This window comes from Sclerotinia sclerotiorum, genomic scaffold, assembly GCF_000146945.2.
Source record: "Sclerotinia sclerotiorum 1980 UF-70 scaffold_13 genomic scaffold, whole genome shotgun sequence".
Classification (NCBI taxonomy): Eukaryota; Fungi; Ascomycota; class Leotiomycetes; order Helotiales; family Sclerotiniaceae; genus Sclerotinia; species Sclerotinia sclerotiorum.
In genome coordinates this window covers 841785-861215 of record NW_001820823.1, presented here as the reverse complement: position 1 = coordinate 861215, position 19431 = coordinate 841785, and the positions used below count along the sequence as shown (strand labels likewise).

The following is a 19431-nucleotide window of genomic DNA, read 5'->3' as shown; positions in this document are numbered from 1 at the left end:
GGATGAGATGGATGTGAGATGAATAGAAGGTAGCCTAGAGTATTGATGATATGATAATACCTTCGATCAAAGACCTCAATGTTACGACGGCTATCTTCCACACCGCGTCACATGACTAAACCAAGGTAACGTGATTAAATCACGTTATGGACCGCTGAGTAACGCTGGCTGTCCAGGACCGCGCAGCGGTCCTGACTAGCCATAGGCATGAAGGTCTATATAATCAAGATGGATTTCCTTTGTATAGAGCTTCGTGCTCAAGATCAATCATTTAGTATACTCTAGTATTAGTTACGAATTGCATTATTGTCATTACTTTAAGTCCCTGCTTGACGCCTAGTTATAAACCATCTCGAGAGCCTAGAGCACTCCCACGTGATCTAGACGGCAAACCTCGTAACATATCAAAATCTGATACATATATATATACATATAAGATTACATAAAACCACCAGCAATCTTCACCACCCAAAACTATAATATAAGATTAATCTACACAAGATATAAAACCCAAAACAAAACTAACATTTAATAAGTACATCAAATTGATGTAAGATCTGGTTCAAATCTGTAGCCGAACATATCGACTTGTATGTTTTCATCTGGGGGGCTTTGCTCTGGAAGATCTCCATTTGGAATTCCTTCATCAGGAACAATTTCATTCGTAACCTTTCCATTTGGAACACCCTCGTACGAAACATCTTCGTATAAAATATCATCAGGAACAGAATCCCGTAACGTAACCAAAACCCTCTTAGGAATAACCATTTTGTTCGCTGGAGCCATGTAGCTAAATCCTGCATTTTTCGAATCCCAAATAGGCGCGTTAGGCTCAATATTAGTTTTCAAGCTTCGATCTAACTCTTCGACATATTCATGAGCATCAGATCCTTCAATAGCTAATCTCTCATAACAACCCTCTTCGCCTAAAGGCCATTCCGGTAATCGTGACACATATCCATCCGGGTATGTGAAGATATACTCATAGCCCACTCGACCTTTATCATCTATTTTCTTCTCGCGCTTGTAATTATCACCCAGTAACCCAATGGGACGATATTTTCCCGGTTGTAACGGATGATCATCATCAAAAATCCACACCTCAGCTTTCCTATCAAGATAATGCACTCGAAATCCCGTAGTGGGATGAATATATTCATGAGTTTCGCCAACCTTCTTCCCATTCGTATCTACGCCATAACGACCTGGTGTGCGTGGTTTCGAGCCATTAGCTCTATACATCGCGGTGAAACTATCGGTGAAATCTCCAGTTCCCCATCCGTATACGCGTTCTTCGTGATGATGTGTTTTTTCCCGCGTGAGGGGATGAGCTATTGTAGATGCGACCCATTCGCCCTGGCGCCAAATCCATTTTCCCCAACCTTCATCCTTGCGTGCTTTTTCCTTTTTGATGTGGATTTCGCGTTGTTTGTTGAGTTCTTCAAAGTTTCTTTGACGATCTTCGCTGTCGGCTCTTATGGTACCTTCATTAATCGATACGTACTTTTTGATTTGATCTAACATCCATGCAAATGTAATGTTGGACATTTCTTCCATGTTGTCTTTGCCCAATAGCGTATCGCTCGATCCTCCACCGATGTGTATGTGGTATCCTGGAAACCAGACTTGCTCCAGCACCATCTCACCAGCCTCGAGGGCTTTCTCCATTTTCTTGCTTTCTTCCATCTTGACGAGTTTTTCTGTAGCTGTGTTTCTATCGTCTGCTAATCTTTTTAGTTCTTCAAGGTTTAGTTTATCATCGACTGTAGCCCTCTTGGATATTTCATTAACCATAGCCTTCCACTTTCCATCTAGTTCCTTAGCCTCAGCTCTTTGTTTCTCTATTTCTTCATCTGAAGATGTGTCGGACGTCTTGATGTAATAAAGAGTTGGAGAGAATGCATTGCGGTGCTCATCAAGAGCTAAAGCTTGAAAAGCGTGCTTGATGTCTAGGTTCTGAATTAGTCTCAGTCAATGAAGCACTGCGAAGAAGACACTCACTGGCCGAAAGCGAAACATTGTGCCATTCTGGCTTTTCCCCAAATCGTACCCATTCAGGAAGTTCATAACCAAACACTTCTGGCGGGCCTAAAGCTCCAACCGTATCAAAAACTCCCACCACCTCTACATCCATCGACTCTTTACTGCGAGCCCATACTGTATCGATATCCTGCGGTTTTATATCCCAAAGCAATTCCCCATCAGGGCGATCCGCAAAAGCAGGCTGCGGGTCAGCTAGTCTCCCAAGTTGCCAATCCCAGTATTGAGCACTACCGTAAAATCTTTTCCCCGACAATACCCCCGTTTTTGCCTCAAATTTCCTCTGTCTGTACAGCTTCCACAGTTCTGGAAACTCCTGCAGTCTGCTTTTCGAACAAATCCCAATATCCGAAATCAAGCCTGCAATCGCCCGAGCCGTGTACGCTCCTCTAGAGAACCCAAAACATATAATCTTATCTCCAGGATTCCAATTGAGTACACAGAAGTTATACGCCTCGATCACATTTCCTTCCAAACCCTGACCAACTGCACCTTCTACCTTAGGTGCAAGACCCGTTGATGTAGTTCCGACTCCAGAATCATACCAGACGACCTGTTGCCACGGTTCATCATCTCCTGGATCTCTTCCAACACTGTTGATTGCGCGACAGAGTCGTGTTACATTAGATGGACAATTGTCTTTTCCGGTAACAGCAGATTGCCACGTTCCATCGCAGCAAATGATGATTCGTTTCCTGGCAGATTTGATTTGGGAGTCGGGAAGTACACGTTTGCTTCTAAAGCTGGACATAATTGAATGAAAAAAGTAATCAGCGATACTAATTTTTCGTCGAAGTTTGCGTGAGGGAATGTATATATTGATATTTCCTCAAAGTATTCATGACGGGAAATGTATTATATATCCCTCATCCCCTCCTATTTTCCAAAAGTGCATTAACAACACTAGTCCCAAATAGCTTTATTATCCCCCCTCGAGCTCAGCCCAATCCAATCTCAACACCGAAAGATCTCAGCCAGCACTTCCTCACCACAAACCACAAACCATCTAACCCACCTCTTCCCCAAAAGCCCACTCCGTTCTAGCCCATAATCCAATAATCCAAACACTTACGCCACCATCCAGCCCATGCAGCCCATCCCAATCTATCCATTCAGCTGGCCCCACTCTTTCCCACTCTAACCACAAAGAGCCAGAGATAACGGAGCGAGATACTTATATGGGAGGAAAAGATACGGAGTCGCCGGTTCTGTTCTGTTTTGGAATGGAAATGGGAAGCTGAAATAGAGAGTTCGAGGAGAGATTGAGATTGTGGGGTTGTCATCTTTAAATCTAAGCTTAATGTTAGTCTCCGCTCTCTGTAACAAATAGATAGATAGTAAGCTTATATCCTCAAATCTGCCACATGAGGACGAATTGAATCTGAATCCAAATCGGAAAATGAATCGAATCGGATCGTACCAGAAATGACACATGAATTACATTTAGTTCTTCTTCTTCTTCTTCTTCTTCATTATATATCAGAGTAATAAGCAATACATAGATTAAGGTGTCAGCATTAACCTTATAGATTAATTACTCATTGGGACACTGGTGGGATAGGTTAAACACAAACTAATTATAAATTTAGAATCAAAAAGACCCTTCCCTATAAACCATCACATAGGTAGGTAGCTATTGACCCGCTATCTCTTACCCCGTACCATATCCTCAGTCTCTGCATCAAGGGTTCTTATTCGACTAACCTTACTGCGGAGAAATACATAGCTCGATATGAAGTAACCAATTATATATAGTAATACAATGCAAGCAGTACGTGTAAGGATAAAAATACATACCCCCAAGTGCTTGTTATACAATATAAAAAATATAAATAGAGAGAAAAAATAAATATCTCCAAATATTTGGTATATGAATTGTACAGAAAAACAAACTCTTTCATTGTAGATCATACATGCGGAGAAATAGCTCGATATAGAGGAGCTGGCTATGAATAGTATTCTCTCTCACCTTATTACTAGGTATCTATTAATCTATTTCCGAAATTTTCATCTAATCTACGGCTAATTATAATAAGTAAACTATATCTACTTTTGCGTACATACCTACTTACTTCACTTAGTCCTCGTAAGATATTACACTCGTGCTTTAAAGGCTCATCTAGTATTAACCTTACTATGGTTCCAACTTCATTCTAGCCATTGTATACATCTATTCTATCTCGAACTCTAGTCTTTCGAACTCTGTCTAAGTCTCCCGACTTCTAATCTTCCTCTAATCTCCCTCCAATCCTTCTCAATCTACTCCCCAAAACCTCTCGAATTCCAAACATCATCCTCCCAATACAAATCTCTAACCATCCTCACAATACCTCCTCACAACATCAATAATTCTCTTCCTCGTCCCCATCTTATCAAAAACCTGCGCATGATCCAACGTCCCAAACCATAAAACCTCCGTCCCTACTCCCTTCCAATCCCGATACTTCCACTCCTCATCATCTACCATATCTACTTCATCATGAACCCCTTGGTTGTCTTCCGAACCAATCACATTTACACCCGCAATTCTTTCCTCCCCGCTGACTTCCGACTCATCGATTTCAATCAATGGCGCAGTGTTCAAATTTGAAGTACCCTTCACAATCCCATTCACATTTCCATTACCAGCCCTCAAACTAGGAGTCGATTTCCCGGACAAACTCCCACAGCACAAATACCTCCCTACAGCCTCCGTATCCACAATCAAATCTCTTCCCGCTAAACTTGCTGTGACCTTCCTTCCCTCAAAATCCTCTTTCCATAACACATTCTCATTCCAGAAAAACTTTCTACTCAACGTATGACTGACCCCTGGATCCATACTCGCAAAATAGTATAATTGGTATTCATTTGCATCTCTAGGGATTCGACGTGTAAAATTAAACGCGACAGAAGGTAAATGTAGACAAATAGAGACAGGATCGATGAGAACAATTGGTCCGATGTGCGGGGATAGAACAGGTGACTGTAGGAGGTGAGTTGTCACTACTGTACCGTATGAGTGGGAGACTAGGACGAATTTTTGATTTGGTCCAAAATGTTGACCTATAATTTGGAAGATCTCGAGAGCGGTTTCTTCACGAGAAAGAGCTGAATGTGTGAGGCGAAAACTAATGTTCATTATTTCGAGGGCAAGAATGCCAATGTGATCATCCGGTGTGCCAGTGGAAGAATTGAGTTCGTCGAGGAATTTGGTATAAGGATAGAGACCAATGCCGATTCCATGAATAAAAACAACTGGAAGTTTGGTTTTTGAAGTATGTGGTCGGTGCCAATAAGATATATGCTGAGCAGGTGAGTGATGTGTAGTAAATAAACTGTGCGGACGAATAGGAATGATGCTGATAGATTGTTTGAGATTCGTGCGGTAAAAGTTGAAACCATGGTAATGGAGGGAACAAAACGTTAAGAAGTCAACGAATCCGACACACTGCGAGAAGTAACATTAGTATCTTCTATCGACATAAGAATCTAAGGAATCACACTCACACAATACCAGATCAAACTCCTATGCGACATAACAACCTCATCCAAAGTCAACCTCAAACATCTAGCATTACCCCTCCCATCCGGAATCTCCCTCCCCATCTGCCTCTCCAAAATCCCAATATACTCCTCCAACTCCTCCTCATCATCACCCGGCGGACCATCCCGATTAAAAAAAGCCCAAAGAAAAAACTCCTTGACATTCTCCCTCCGAATCTCTCTAATATCCGCGCCCAAGAACCATTTCTGCAGATACGCCTCCGGATCCGTAATATTATCTGAACACTTCTGGAATAATGCCGCTCTCTCTTCTCGCGAAGGTGCTGGTGGATGTACAGCTTCCCGTTGGAGCCAAATGCGATATGGTAGGAAGCAAAAGAGGAAGAAGAAAGATTCGGTCAAAAACACAACTTCTAATCCGCGACGGACTCTATAAAGATGATAATCCGGAAAGAGAGTAGTGAAACCAAGACTAAAACAATATGCTAAGCTAACAAGTGGTATACTCTGGAGTGCAAAAATACAAATTCGTATGAATACATATTCAGCCCATGAATTGTTAATCATGGTGGAATGAGGGGACCGAATGGAGGTATCGAGAGAAGAGTTTGAATGTTCATCTGAGAGACTATGGAGGAGATTTTTAGGATGTCCCAACAGAATATGGGATGAGGATCGAACAGCTCAGCATTCGCGCATATTGTCAAGGTTATGCTGTCTGTTCACTTCATGTGTTGGGAATTTTAACTCCTGCCTGCCTAGGTTATTTTTTATTTGGGGCAAAGTTCACATGTCAACAAAGCAATGACGAAGTTGTAACCTTATTGTGGGGCTCGTGGCACATAGTGAGAACTACAATTTTATATTTAGATCCCGAAAACGGAAAACTACCAGCTACATACCGTATATATATATATGTATTCTTTTCAAAAATCATCCTTCAGACACCAGAAATCCATACAAATAAAATAGGAGGGTGTCAAGATATACAGATAATCCTCAAAAGCGTATCAGCTCATGACAATGTCATCTCAGTGAAGCACACAAAGGTGTAGTAGATGAAAGCGGCGTGGATGAGGAATATCATATCACGGTGGACTTTTTGGACTTCTGATTTTCATATCATTCAGAGGTTGAGTATGTGGACCGCAATAGATAGACTCAAGGGCGAGAGGCAACACATATGAACATCAGATAGACGCCAAGTGTGGCAATATATTCATCATAAACTCGTTTATATATCTAAATACCGGATCCATAAACTTCATGCACATGCCTCGATATCATATCAACATTTCATTCATTTCATTCCCTTCATTACCTCATTACCTTAATATTCCAAACCCCTCATCTTCAATGGTGCACTAACTCCGGTAAAGTTTCCCGTCTGCGTCGTGTAATCACCCACCACACTCAAATTCGCAATCCTACCCAGCAAAAACTCTAGTTGTCTGTATCCTACTCCAGGAGTATACTGAGGAATTTCATGACCTGCCAAATTGACAGTTGCGAATGTGAGTCCTCTCTCCGTGTGCCAGGTTCCCTGAAATCCAGCCCCAGCAACATCATTTTGGGGCGGGGTGTTGGGGATTGCAGCGTTAGCAATAGTGAGAATGGTGCCAAGAGATTGGTGGTATGGGACGTATAAGTTCTGGGTTGAAGAAGGTGCTTCTTGGAATCCTTGGAGTCCATTCCAGGTCATATTTTGAATGGTGATTAGAGAACCATTAGCAAATAGGAGGAAATCGAGGAGACCATGGCCGATGATAACGTTGTTTGTGCGTTCAATGACAGAGGGAAGTGGGCCAAGTGCGGAATCGATCGATTTGTCTCCATTTGGGAATAAGTTGGGCCCTCCAGTGCAGACAAAGTAATCGGTATCGACCGGAGCGTGAATAACTTCTTTGACGTCGGTACGATTGAAGTAGTTGTTGGGTCCTCCACCGAGTGATGGGAATCCGAGTTCATCCCATAAGTATGGACAATAGTCTGTGAGATGGTAAATATTGAAACATGGATTTACATAGTAAGCCGCGTTGTAAATATCATCGTAAAGATCACATCCATACTCTTCCGAACTTGGAGCCGTTGGGATTGGTCCTGCTGGAGGGAATACTGTTGCATATTCGAGGAACTCGGTATAACCACATGACTTTGCTCGTGCGGTAATGTTGGCGATATACGTATCGTTCAGGTTAAGGATATTTTGATAGTACAGAGCTGCAGCTGTAACGGGGGCCGAACCCATTGTATCAAATTCATTTATCGATGGATCATTAATCTAAATGTTCGGTCAGTATATAACATCAACATGCCCTTTTGTAGTCACGTACCTGGATTCCCTTCAAATTGTAGTAGATGGTATCGTTGCGATCCAAAAAGTTACTGGCAATGTATGGAATATATTGACCAGCATAACTTTCTCCGGTAATGTAAACTTTATATCCTTGCATGCTAAAGGTATCGATGAAATTCTTCCAGAATGCAGCGAATTGATTTCCAACATCAATCTCGTCATCAACGAGAATGTCTCCAGGTGAAAAGCCGGTGCTAACAGGTTGATCGATCCAGATCATATTGGTCAGATTCGTCCATGAATATGGGTTTAAAATTGGTGCATATGTGCCGGATTGCCAACTGAGAGGACCATTTTCTTGGAAAAATCCATCGAGAGAGGAACAACCTGGCTAAGAGATCTTTAGCAATGTCTTCCGAACTAGAAGAGGAACTTAGGTATAGGCATGAACTTACACCGCCGTTTAACCAGATTGTAATCTCTTTCTCCGCAGCGGGATTGTCGGTAGGAAAGAACCAAAACCACAATCGATTTGTATCGGAAGCATTTGTGCTAACAGGTAAAGTACCGGCATAGGATTCACCAATATCGAAGTCGACTTCGGGTAATGCGGTTCCATTGACGGCAAAAGCTAGTATTGATATTAATAAATGGCCTTCACAAACTTCTTGAAAGTAGATAGATTAGTAGGGTAGTATCTTACAAGCAGTAGAATTTGTCAAATACTTAGAAGTCGATCTTGACCTCACCACGGGTTGCCTAGCAAGGATTTGCTTGGGGAGTGATCTCTTTGCATATTTGGCATGAGCTTCATGATGGGGTAAGATTGCCACCACAGAAGTAGCAGAAGCAGCAAGCAACAATGCTAAAGAATTCAAGCCGCGCATCTTGTCGGTAACGGGAATGCACACGAACTTGAGAATCACGCAAAAGAAGAGAAAAAGAAGAAGAGATAAACAGATGCATCCATATTTATATACATTTACTCAAGCACACTAATGTACCTCAAGCACAAGAAAAAGTATGGTTGATCAGCACGACATTCGACGGGTCTGCAATTGAGCGAATTGTCAATTGGATCTCGTATGTCATCATCCATCCATTGATAATAGGGACATAGTGAGTATATTCCCCATGTATCTACTATACCATATCAATGGATCCAAGTAGAAGCTACCAAGCCACCCATGAAAAGTATGAGAAAAATTAACTTTTATACCTTCTTATCTGAGTAACGACCAGGTACTATTAATCCGAGGTAACGAAGAATCCATCAATGCGGGGACCTGATTTAAGCTCAAAACGGAAGCTAGAAAACGATTTGCGTTGGCAGCAGAGATAGGCGAAACCTTAAGTCCGTTGCCAACGACTCTCTGATCGGGATTTGGATATAAAATACGAAGTAGGTGTGATCATATCATTGGCACGTCATTTAGGTAAGCTTTCTTGCAATTGCTAGGTACCGGTACTCGAGTAACGTTATGAAGCTTTATTATTGACCTACATATATCTATCTTCCCTTCCCGCGGGTTTATTTTTATATACAGTAAATAAACCATCACACCCACAACATTGTAGGCACAATATACTATTCAAATCATAATAACAAAATAATAAATAACAGATATCTCGGTCCCATAACTTGTACTACTCCATATATAAAAATTCAAAGCCGTGGACCCGCTACATTGACACCGCCTCACGAACTTTATAATTTTACATACGTTTCAATGGTACCGTCTTACCGTCAAATAGTATATGTATAGTATTCGTGGCTAAGCACCAGACAGCCATTAAGCGGTGTAAACTATGCATAAATTTTATATTGAAAGCTACATTCTAAAAACTGTACATGATGGTATAGTAACTTAGTACGTATCAAAAACCTCTCATCTCGTAAGTATTTGGCCCAAACTGATATTCCGAACGCCTCATCAAACTTTTTCCATGGATAACATCAAAAAAGAGCATGAATGGCATTAGTCGCCTCGCCGCCAACGGTATGCTCTTCTGGGTTTGCTAAAATACGAACATTAGCTTATCTGAAATATATTGGTTCTTGGAAGATTCCACAGCAAAAGAATACTCACGATAGAAGAAAGCCGCCACTGCAATGATAATATAAACAATCACACATAGAGCACCCTCTAGATAATTGCTCTTTTGATCCCGCAAGAAATTTCCTACAACCAGAATGGCTAGGATCAAAACAACAATGTCAAACATCTCAAAGTTAAGATCCAATTTCTTATTCAAACCCCAGGAAATGATGACAACCAAAGGGCCGTTGAATAGTGCCGTTTGAATCGTTGCCCCTAGCACATGAGATAACGCAAAGTTCATCTGATTGTCATAAGCCTCATCTACCGCCGAAAGATGCTCGGCGGCCTTTTCAACTAGAGGAACAAGAATAAGACCCATAAATGCATCAGAAATTCCACGATCTTCCACAATATGGGGAATTTGTTCAACCAAACTGATGGCAATGAGAGTCACTAAAGCAATCGAGATTGAGAGAGCGATGACACACTCAGTGAATGTAAGCTTGTCTTTTTCCAAATCCTCATGGCGATCCTCGTCCTTTTGTTCGTCCGCTTCTAGAATAGCATCATAGATGCTGTGATGAGTTCGCATCTGAAAAAAGACGTAGGTACCATAAGCAATTATAAGAAGTACAGAAGTAATGCGTGATATATTGAGGACTTTTTCCGCGATAATTTCTTCGGTGAGAGTCGCGGTATTTTTCAACTCTAATGCTGTTGCAAATGCCGAGGGAATGATGAGACCAAGTCCACTGGTATAAAGTTAGCGGAATGCGGACTATGCATTGAAATATCCTCTTACGCGGTCAACAACAGTCCACTCCCAACTTCACTAACAGCTTCGTCGAACTCTTGCTCTAAAATCTAATTCAGCTAGGGAACCATAGGATAAGAAGCTACTGTGCCTACCGTCTCGCGTCAAGCCACCGACAAAAAAGCACATTCCCAAACATAATAGCAATGTCGCTAGCATTGAGCCTAAAATGGCAGCTTGAATGACACCATATTCATTTCTGATACGTTGGGTTAGTGCGTGAAGTATGTAAGCATAAAACCAAAAAAAATTATTAAAAAATTCCAACCTGGTTAAAAGGACTATAAAGAGGATCATCTCGACAATGCTTCCAAGTGTAGTTTCTAACAAAATACCAAACACCTTTGGTAGTTTCCTAGCCAATTCCTGTCCAGCAAATCCAATTAAATTCGCGCAAGGTACCATGGCAATGTAATTGAGTATGAAAATCGCCAGATTAAGTTCTGGTCTAGCATATCGAACAGCAAGGGCTGCTGGCACAACCGGCCAAAGAATATTAACAAGTCGAGAAGCATCGCTGGTTGACTTCCAGCATATCCTGAAGAAATGAAACGGGTGTATGCCGCGTCTACCACTTTCTCCATCAGGTTGAATACCCTTTGTAACTTTGTAACCCTTATGATTGACTCTATGCATAGGTAGCATGTGGTGTAGAGTTTCCGATAAGTTGTGATGTGCGGTCGTCGAAGTCCCGGTGCTTGTTTCGACTGAAACTTCTGCAATATGACCCTGTGCCGGCGGTGAAGTAGCCATTTCAATGTCCTCCTTTGGCGCCGTTGAAGTGCTGGTTGTCTTTTCTTTACGTCTCTGAGCGGTTCGAGCCATGATTGAAATTTAGTTTTGGAAGGTAGAAGGGAATAAGTCGAAAAATCGTAGGTCGTCGTTGCCCTGTTTCTCCTCTGTGGATCAGATCTCGTTGTCGTTTTTCGTGCCTGCGAAATTAGTTGAGTCAGGAGTCCAAGGGCATTGCGTCCTATTCACTATTTAAATACAGGATTTTGGCGACGACTGAAAATGAAATAAAATTGCAATTGAAGATGACATCGCTCACGATGGCAGGATAACGCGCTCAGGAGAAGAATACAAGGCATTCTAGACACAGCTGCCAAGCGTTAAGCCGATCCCTTGGCTGTATCATCTTGAGCAAACAGGATTCTCAGAAAAAGTCAAATGTTTCTCCTGAGTTATTATAATCAAACCTTTAACCAAACCTTTGACCATTAATCTGCTGTGATACAGAGCACCAAATTAGTAACTCGTGAGCCAGCGATGGGGTTTTAAGCCGTTGGGCTACTCGTCCAAGCAAATGTTGGCATCCTCCAAATCGAATTGAAGAAATCGCACGCATTTTGCCGGCTGGCAATGTGGCCCCACAGCAGCGACCACGCGTTGCGAATCTGTAGCGAAGATTGGGCAAATATGATAATGACAAAGTTCTCCCATCGTTAGCATATCTTTACTTTGAATTTTACTTCGAGGAAAGGAATAATGTATAGAAAACGAAGTGAAGACGGGCGACTTTAAAAGTAGTAGGTGCTGAGAATTTTTAGAGGGGATGTCATTGATTTATATGTTCTTAGTGTAACGATTTCGCTTGGAGTTGCTTAACAATACTTCGGCCCTTTCTTGGGTTTCTTGACCTTCATCATCCTAAGAATCTAATCACTACTTAGTAAATAGGTGTATTAAAGTAGAAATGTAAAACATTCCAAGAAATAAGTGATGTAAGCTCCTCGAATAATTACTATAAATATCAACATAGTATCATATTATCAATTTGTTTCGACCTATCTACTGGGCCTCACTTCCGTTGTATCCGGCCGGAGTAGTATTCTATTGATACAATACCTTGGCAAGGAGCGTAGTATGTGTCAGTTTTTGAGATTATGAAGAGAGGTAGTTGTTCGATTCGCAAAACTCCTATCTGGTATATAAATGATAATTAATTAACTCCCGGAATACCATCATCTCGCTGGGACTGGTTTATCGATGAATTCCCTCCGACCATTAACGCCAATATCCTCTCATTGATCTCCCGCTTTAGCGTACCACCGCCTCGAATTACCACCCACACCTATCATCCGTCTCACATCTCATGGTATCATTTATGGAGCATATCTCGCTGGATCATGCTTTGAAATAACATACCAGGCATCTGTAAAGTTCATGAGTATATCAGGAAATACATAAATTACACCTTAGTGTACTTACGGATAACACCTGGAATCCAACCAAGGATGGTCAAGCAGATATTAATAAGAAAATCGACTCCACATGCAACCTTGAGGAAGACGGCTAGAGGAGGAATAAAGATTGCAACAATGTATGCAAATACGTCTGCCTATAAAAATTGTTAGAGATATTTGATCAATTCTGGTATGAGGTGAGCGAAAAGCCACTTACGGAAGATGATGCTGCCATTGTGTCTTTGTGATTGAGGTTCGGTATGAATTGGATGTATATGAGGTTAGAAATTATGTTCTTATGTTGATGAATTGAAGGCTTTAATTTAATAAGTTCCTGTAATAGAGAATCTGTCTAATTTTTGGATGAAAACATGTTCGTTATATACCTACTACAAAGACAACATTGAAATCTTGGCAAAACACAAACGCATGGATCAACTCTAGAATTTGGAGTCCACATGACGTAACTTTAAATATTAAGCAAAAGAAGCTGAGCGGATTGTGGCTTAAACAATGCTGCTTTTAAGGGAGGTAATTGTAGCCATCACTACAAATATTCTCACATAATATGAGCAGCCACAATGTGCCAAATCAAACAGCATTGAAAATCAATAAGCCACAGCCACAAATATGGGGAAGCTTCGGCACTTGACATCCGAATACTCTATTTCCGGAGACGCCTAGCTAGGTATATTGATCTCATGATGTTTAGAAGAATCAAGGTCTACGAGTATTCACATCACATCACATCATAAATCAATCAAACAACCAAGTTATACAAAAACATCAGAAGAAAAATCCGCATACACAAACCCCGGCATGGAAAATCGAGATCCAATACCCTCAAATCATAACAAACATCCATCCAACATCAACGAAAAACCCGCCACTCAACCCACAACCTCATCATCTACTTCCCAATTACCATCACTATCACCATCACCACACAGCAAACCCTGTACCATATGCCACATACCCCGCGACGTACTAATCCGATGCCAAGTAGACCAAACGCGAAAATGGCATTTCGTCTGTACGGGTAAGTGCTGGAGGGATGTGAGTGGGGGAAATGTAGATGGTGATGGTTCGCATCTGGAGTATAGGTATGGGGGTATGTGGAAGAATAAACATGAGGCGGTTAGTGCGAAGATTAAGGGGAAGGCGAAGGAAAGGAATAGGAATAGGAAGAGGGGGGAGAGTACTGGGGAGTTGGGGGGGAATGTAGGGGAGAAAGAGGAGGAGGATGGAGTTTGAAGGATGGAGTTGCCTTTTTTTTTTAAAAAAAAAAAAAAGAAAATGGTTTATTTATGGGAGGAATATTCAGGAAACGTATTGCACGTGTAGGATATTCACAATCTCTTGCATGGGGAGTACAAAATAACTTCCAGTGAAGACGAGTTATCACCAGTACCTACGCCGCGAATGATTGCTATATAAGCGAGGGATTCCCTAACTGGGATATAATGCACGCATATCAGAAAACTAGCTTCCATTACCCTAACACTCACGCGCTGGATGTGTAGTACAATTCAAAGAAAGAGAGCGTCAGGAGATGGGAAGTTCAAGTCGCCCCTTGGGATTATATATCAAGCTCGCGAATTTTAGCGACTTGCAGTTGCAATTGCATCGACTGATCATGAATTTAGAGAATTGATATTGTTTATATACCTAGGTAGGTAGCAAGATGAAGCTCAAATGATTAGTACCTAGTAGCTATTAGAAAGAAACACATCAACTCAACAATTGCAATATCCATCCACAATAAGTTAAAACGAACCTTGGCAAATCTCGAATACATCAACTTAAGTACAATCAAAAAATTCTTTGACCATCCAGGTCCATCTATTCATACTGCTGTTACGTGATTTTAGTGACTCAGCTACACTTTCGTATCTTCGGACCTCATCTGGTCTACGATCCCATTCTGGGCGGGATTTGTTTCCATCTTTAGGGTTCCCTTTTATGATTATGCGTCATTAGTCATCTAAATAAAGATCATTAGAGAGATCCTTACCTCTTATTTTGCGGGCTTTAAAAGTTAGGAGAATTAATATCATGTCGAGTGTTTCGAAATTATCGAAACATTTCCTTGCTATAATTGACGCCAGCTCAATCTCTTCAGGAGTCGTACCTTGCTCGGTAGACCAGCCCTGACGCAGTTCTAGCACACGCTTCGCCCATCTATCCATGCCCTTTACATCACCTAACTCAGGGTATAGATTGTAGAGCCCGGACTCTTCCAGAAGTTTTAAAGAGATCACACATGATCGACCTGTATGGTTCAGCGAGCCTTGGGAAAGGTATTCTCCGTTGTGGTATCTTTCATCCTTGAGACGGAAATTGAAGAACTGCTGTGTCTTTCCACCCATTTGTACGGCAGTATCGAGATATTCTTGAAGAAGCCACATGTCCGGCATAAATTGCCCTTGCGGAAATCTCTTAGTGTTCACCACACAGATTTTGATATCCGATGAGGAACAGCCGAACTTACGGCGTCTCCAGATTGCGCATTGAATTGCGAATAGAAGAGAGCTTGTCCAGGACATTAGATTGTCAGAATAATACCCATCGCAATATCCATTGTCTAGATGCGCGTGTAGCATAACTGTTGCTTCGCGCTTTGGAAGAGATAGAAGATCACTTCTGCTGTTTCCAAGCGCCTCAATACTGCTCGCTATCGAAGCTATCACTTTATCGTCGTTTCTTCCTGAGCTCTCCTTATCAAATGCCCGGAATAAGTACTGTGGGATACCTGTACCCCTGGAGTTAAAGGGTTTGATCTTGCAGCTTGCTGGTGGGTTGAACAGCGTCGGTCCGTTTGGACAATTATTAAGCACCGCAACCCAAAAGTCGACCCAGCTCTGCTTATTCCGTCTCTCCTCCTCTAACATGCGCTGGAATTTTTCTTCGAACATCCTGGCATAACCTTGGTCGGCTTGCATGAGTTCTTCGTGTTCATAATATTCCTCAGCCTGATAATCAGGATCATATGGCCATTGAAGAGAAGCTTCTCCGCGTGTAATGAAATAGTTATCGGGATGCAGTTTGCCATAGGTGATAGTAGCTTGATTGTAACACTCCTCCGCAATCTTCCATAAAATGCAATGGTTATCGCTGGAACTTTTAAGAACAGATTGTATAATGCTTCTTATTTCCTTGTCAAAGTGTGATAATATGTTCTGAGGCTGAGCTTCACCTCGACCTCTAAGCGAACTGAGATGCGAAATTATGGAGAGTTCCGTGGCATCTTTGAGCCTTTCGGCAGCGTCATTGAGCATACGAGTGATTTCTGTTAACTCGTTGGCTGATCTGTAAAGGGAGTATGTTCCCGTGATGTCCAGACTATCGAGCTCAATTGCAGAAGAAGCTAAGGATTGAATTTGTTTCGCTTGTGAGGTAATGAGTTTAGCAGTTTGGATGAGCAGTTGGATTGATCCTTGAGGAGTTGAGCTCGAGTGACCAGGGATATGGCCGTCATTATATATATTGTCAGTGAGTCTCAGCCCTTCCACCAAATCCGTAATAGCATCAACATTACTTGCCATTATAGTTGTGGATTCGACTGTTTTAAATGGAGACTCTTCCTGTAATCGAGGGTTGAATTCTTCCACTATCACGGCAGAGGATAGACTTTAGATAAAACGATGCATATGGTGTCCTACACAGGAGGAAAGAAGGTGCTAGGAAGAGCCCCGACTATATGGGGGTTGGATGCTCGAGGCATCCATGCAGGCTAGCTAGAAATGGGTTAACCTATGAGCGCGTGACATTCACCCGTTTATCTATAAATAAGAGACCTAAATAATTGATTAGGTTTTCAGTAATTTCTAAAAATTAATAAAGTATTGAAAAGATATCAGAGATTCCAATTATCTACCTGGTTTATTATTTAATTATTTTAATAATAACTTTTATTAAAAATACTATAATTATACTGTCAGATTTAGTTTACTAAATTAATAATAGAACAAATCAGAAATTTCAAATTCTAATCAAATCAAAATAACTACTTGGATTTCTTTTTATACTATAGATGAAAAGATACCCTAGTGACAAGTTCACACCACTTCCGGACTATTTTAGCCCCTCATTCAATTCTCCGTCAGCGGCCCGAGCCCCGCATCCACAGTAATTCCGTCATTGGTTGCCCGGGGTATTCCAAAGAAGACAATTCATCATCACGAGTCCAACTATTTCAAGCTTTTGTTTCTTTTCTATTTTGTTTTGCTGTAGCAACCAATTACATACAAATCATACAAGCAAATTTCTCTTTCGAACACATACAATTCTCTAATAGCATACACGCTTCTTGAAATAACAGTTTGATTTACAACGCATACTTGTTATAAACAACATTTTCCTACACTCCCAAACATGTCCGAACAAAAGGAAGAACCCCTCATCGATACAACTCCTCTCGTGAGACCGGCACAACATGAACGTCAGAAGAGCTTGGAGAAGCTGTATGCCGATAGACCTACGGCTCATGAGTTAAAGGAGAGACATATTTTATTGGATACTGATGCTGCGCCGTATGTTTCTCTTTCTATATCCTTATTAGGACTCTTTAGAGTGAAGACAGCCATTTGAATGTATGCGCTAACTGCGGGGTGTAATAAAATAGCGGTATTCAAAGTGCCCAACATGCACTCGAACAACAAAGAATTTCGGATAGTTTGAAGAAGAATTTGGAACATCGTCCTACTAAGGAGGATTTGGTTGAACGTATGTTTTGAGTTTACTTACACTTTTAAATCCAACCCAAAGAGAAATAAGAACTAAATGAATATCAGGTAACATCCTCTCCTCCACAACCGCAGCTCCGGGTATCCAAGCACAACAAAAAGAACTGCAGAAACATATGCGTGCCGATAGTTTGAATGAGAAATTAAGTCATCGTCCGCAACCGGAAGAATTGGTCAATAAGGGTGTTTTGAAGGAGGACCCTACGAGTCCAATTGAGGGCAATAGGGAGAGTGTAGAAAAGAGATATGAGGAGGCTATTGAGGAGGAATATGCCAAGAGGGAGGGAGGTGCCTAAAGTCAACGTTCCTCCGATTCAGTGACGGGATTCGTTGGTTTAAGTCGATGGCGTTAGTCGATGTTTGGAATGAGATGTGCATGCAGGAATGAGGACAATGAATATGGACGACGTGATGTGATTATGAAAATGGATGGGACTAGGGATGGGAATGCAAATGTGCATGGCATGGAATGAATTACTGGAGTCTTGTTTATGCAATGTCCAAACAAACAGATGAATGATACCGCATTTCCTGCACAAATTTATCTTATTGGCCTCCTCGTACTTGTTCTGGCTGTCCTTCCATTTATCCAAAGGTCTCATAACCAGTGAGCTATACTATTTAGCCAGTAACCTCTTCCCACGACCTAAGAATAGGGACTTTCAGCAAGACTACCTCAGCAAAAAGTTATCCGACAAACCCGCACATCAACCACAAATCACAGAACAAGTCTCTCATCTCCCCCCCTTTATAAGATATCCCATCGTACATATCTCTATCTATTTATTTATCTACCTACCCCCCTATCCACAACATTCCCCCATCCTTCAATCTTCCCCGATTGTCTAATTATCCCATCGACGCAATAACCTACGGAGTATTAGGTAAACTTCGCATTCTATAATGATGCTGATACGACTAGATTGTCGTAGAATGTATTAAAATACGAAAAGAGATTTAGTTCATGTTTATTTTATTTACAAGATCTCGAAGATTCTGGGCGACTATATAAGACCGATCATGAATGAGAAATTATGTTTTAGATGGTTATGTGGTGATAGGTATAATGTGATGTGATGCGGGGATTGGTCGTTGTATTGAATTGCAATTGGGAGATTGGGATTTACGAGGGTAGGGAGGGCTTGGAGAGGAGTAGGGCCTTTTTTTGGGTGGATTTTTGAATAGAGGAACTGTTAGTTGGTCGAGATGAGTGGTAACTAGCTTGTGAAGTTAGTAAAGCTAATGAAACTAGTAAGCTACCTAGTGAGGGGATGGTATGATGTCATGGACTTGGTATTGGGACTAGTTAGTGGTTAGTGGTCACTAGCTCTTTACACCATTCATACTATTTATTGTATATACCACTTATATTAGTAGTTAATTATATAGAGAGGAGGTATACTGCTATATGTAAGATCTTACTTCTTTAGAGGTGCGAGGTGTTATGATGTTGTATGATGATATGAAGAGCTTATTAGCGTTAGAGATATTTCTAATTCCTATTTTCATAGAATAGTAATAAACTCATTTCATATCTAGCGCTCCACTTCTATGCCTACTTCGATGCTTTGCGGTTCTCTTCTCTTAGCAAGCTCTTATTCACACTGGCACTGGCACTAACATTCACTCCAATATTGAGTATCTCTAATTTATTCCTGTCATAAAAGTCGAGAGGTCTTTCTTTGTTCATCTATTCGATAAAGTAATATACAGTATAGGTCTAGGTATATTTAGCTTACTCGCCGGCCTATTCCTCACATACCCAATCAACTATCCATCCATTCATCCAAAGCATGATCTCATGCACTTTTGTAAATCTTTA

General features: G+C 41.3%; 9 protein-coding genes across 9 annotated transcripts; 2 read left to right on the top strand and 7 right to left on the bottom strand.

Annotated features, from left to right (window-relative positions):
- Window positions 1-540: 540 nt before the first annotated feature.
- Window positions 541-2791, bottom strand: SS1G_09477 (hypothetical protein; the record flags this gene model as incomplete). The annotated part of the gene is made up of 2 exons (XM_001589705.1): window positions 541-1949; window positions 2002-2791. The coding sequence occupies 2 exons, from the start codon at window positions 2789-2791 to the stop codon at window positions 541-543; spliced, it is 2199 nt and encodes a 732-aa protein (XP_001589755.1).
- A 1560-nt stretch (window positions 2792-4351) lies between these two features.
- Window positions 4352-6093, bottom strand: SS1G_09476 (hypothetical protein; the record flags this gene model as incomplete). Its single annotated transcript, XM_001589704.1, has 2 exons — window positions 4352-5326; window positions 5530-6093. 2 exons carry the CDS (start codon window positions 6091-6093, stop codon window positions 4352-4354), a joined length of 1539 nt encoding a protein of 512 aa, XP_001589754.1.
- A 763-nt stretch (window positions 6094-6856) lies between these two features.
- Window positions 6857-8709, bottom strand: SS1G_09475 (hypothetical protein; the record flags this gene model as incomplete). The annotated part of the gene is made up of 4 exons (XM_001589703.1): window positions 6857-7807; window positions 7860-8213; window positions 8278-8453; window positions 8526-8709. 4 exons carry the CDS (start codon window positions 8707-8709, stop codon window positions 6857-6859), a joined length of 1665 nt encoding a protein of 554 aa, XP_001589753.1.
- A 1070-nt stretch (window positions 8710-9779) lies between these two features.
- SS1G_09474 (Ca2+/H+ antiporter) lies at window positions 9780-11503 on the bottom strand (the record flags this gene model as incomplete). Its single annotated transcript, XM_001589702.1, has 5 exons — window positions 9780-9841; window positions 9913-10616; window positions 10667-10721; window positions 10774-10877; window positions 10947-11503. The coding sequence occupies 5 exons, from the start codon at window positions 11501-11503 to the stop codon at window positions 9780-9782; spliced, it is 1482 nt and encodes a 493-aa protein (XP_001589752.1).
- Window positions 11504-12783: 1280 nt separating this feature from the next.
- Window positions 12784-13099, bottom strand: SS1G_09473 (hypothetical protein; the record flags this gene model as incomplete). The annotated part of the gene is made up of 3 exons (XM_001589701.1): window positions 12784-12833; window positions 12890-13019; window positions 13082-13099. 3 exons carry the CDS (start codon window positions 13097-13099, stop codon window positions 12784-12786), a joined length of 198 nt encoding a protein of 65 aa, XP_001589751.1.
- Window positions 13100-13683: 584 nt separating this feature from the next.
- SS1G_09472 (hypothetical protein) lies at window positions 13684-14118 on the top strand (the record flags this gene model as incomplete). The annotated part of the gene is made up of 1 exon (XM_001589700.1): window positions 13684-14118. One exon carries the CDS (start codon window positions 13684-13686, stop codon window positions 14116-14118), a length of 435 nt encoding a protein of 144 aa, XP_001589750.1.
- A 414-nt stretch (window positions 14119-14532) lies between these two features.
- Window positions 14533-16409, bottom strand: SS1G_09471 (hypothetical protein; the record flags this gene model as incomplete). The annotated part of the gene is made up of 3 exons (XM_001589699.1): window positions 14533-14570; window positions 14717-14821; window positions 14996-16409. 3 exons carry the CDS (start codon window positions 16407-16409, stop codon window positions 14533-14535), a joined length of 1557 nt encoding a protein of 518 aa, XP_001589749.1.
- An 829-nt stretch (window positions 16410-17238) lies between these two features.
- On the top strand, window positions 17239-17905 carry SS1G_09470 (hypothetical protein; the record flags this gene model as incomplete). Its single annotated transcript, XM_001589698.1, has 3 exons — window positions 17239-17396; window positions 17489-17589; window positions 17658-17905. 3 exons carry the CDS (start codon window positions 17239-17241, stop codon window positions 17903-17905), a joined length of 507 nt encoding a protein of 168 aa, XP_001589748.1.
- A 1259-nt stretch (window positions 17906-19164) lies between these two features.
- On the bottom strand, window positions 19165-19404 carry SS1G_09469 (predicted protein; the record flags this gene model as incomplete). Its single annotated transcript, XM_001589697.1, has 2 exons — window positions 19165-19299; window positions 19372-19404. The coding sequence occupies 2 exons, from the start codon at window positions 19402-19404 to the stop codon at window positions 19165-19167; spliced, it is 168 nt and encodes a 55-aa protein (XP_001589747.1).
- Window positions 19405-19431: the final 27 nt, after the last annotated feature.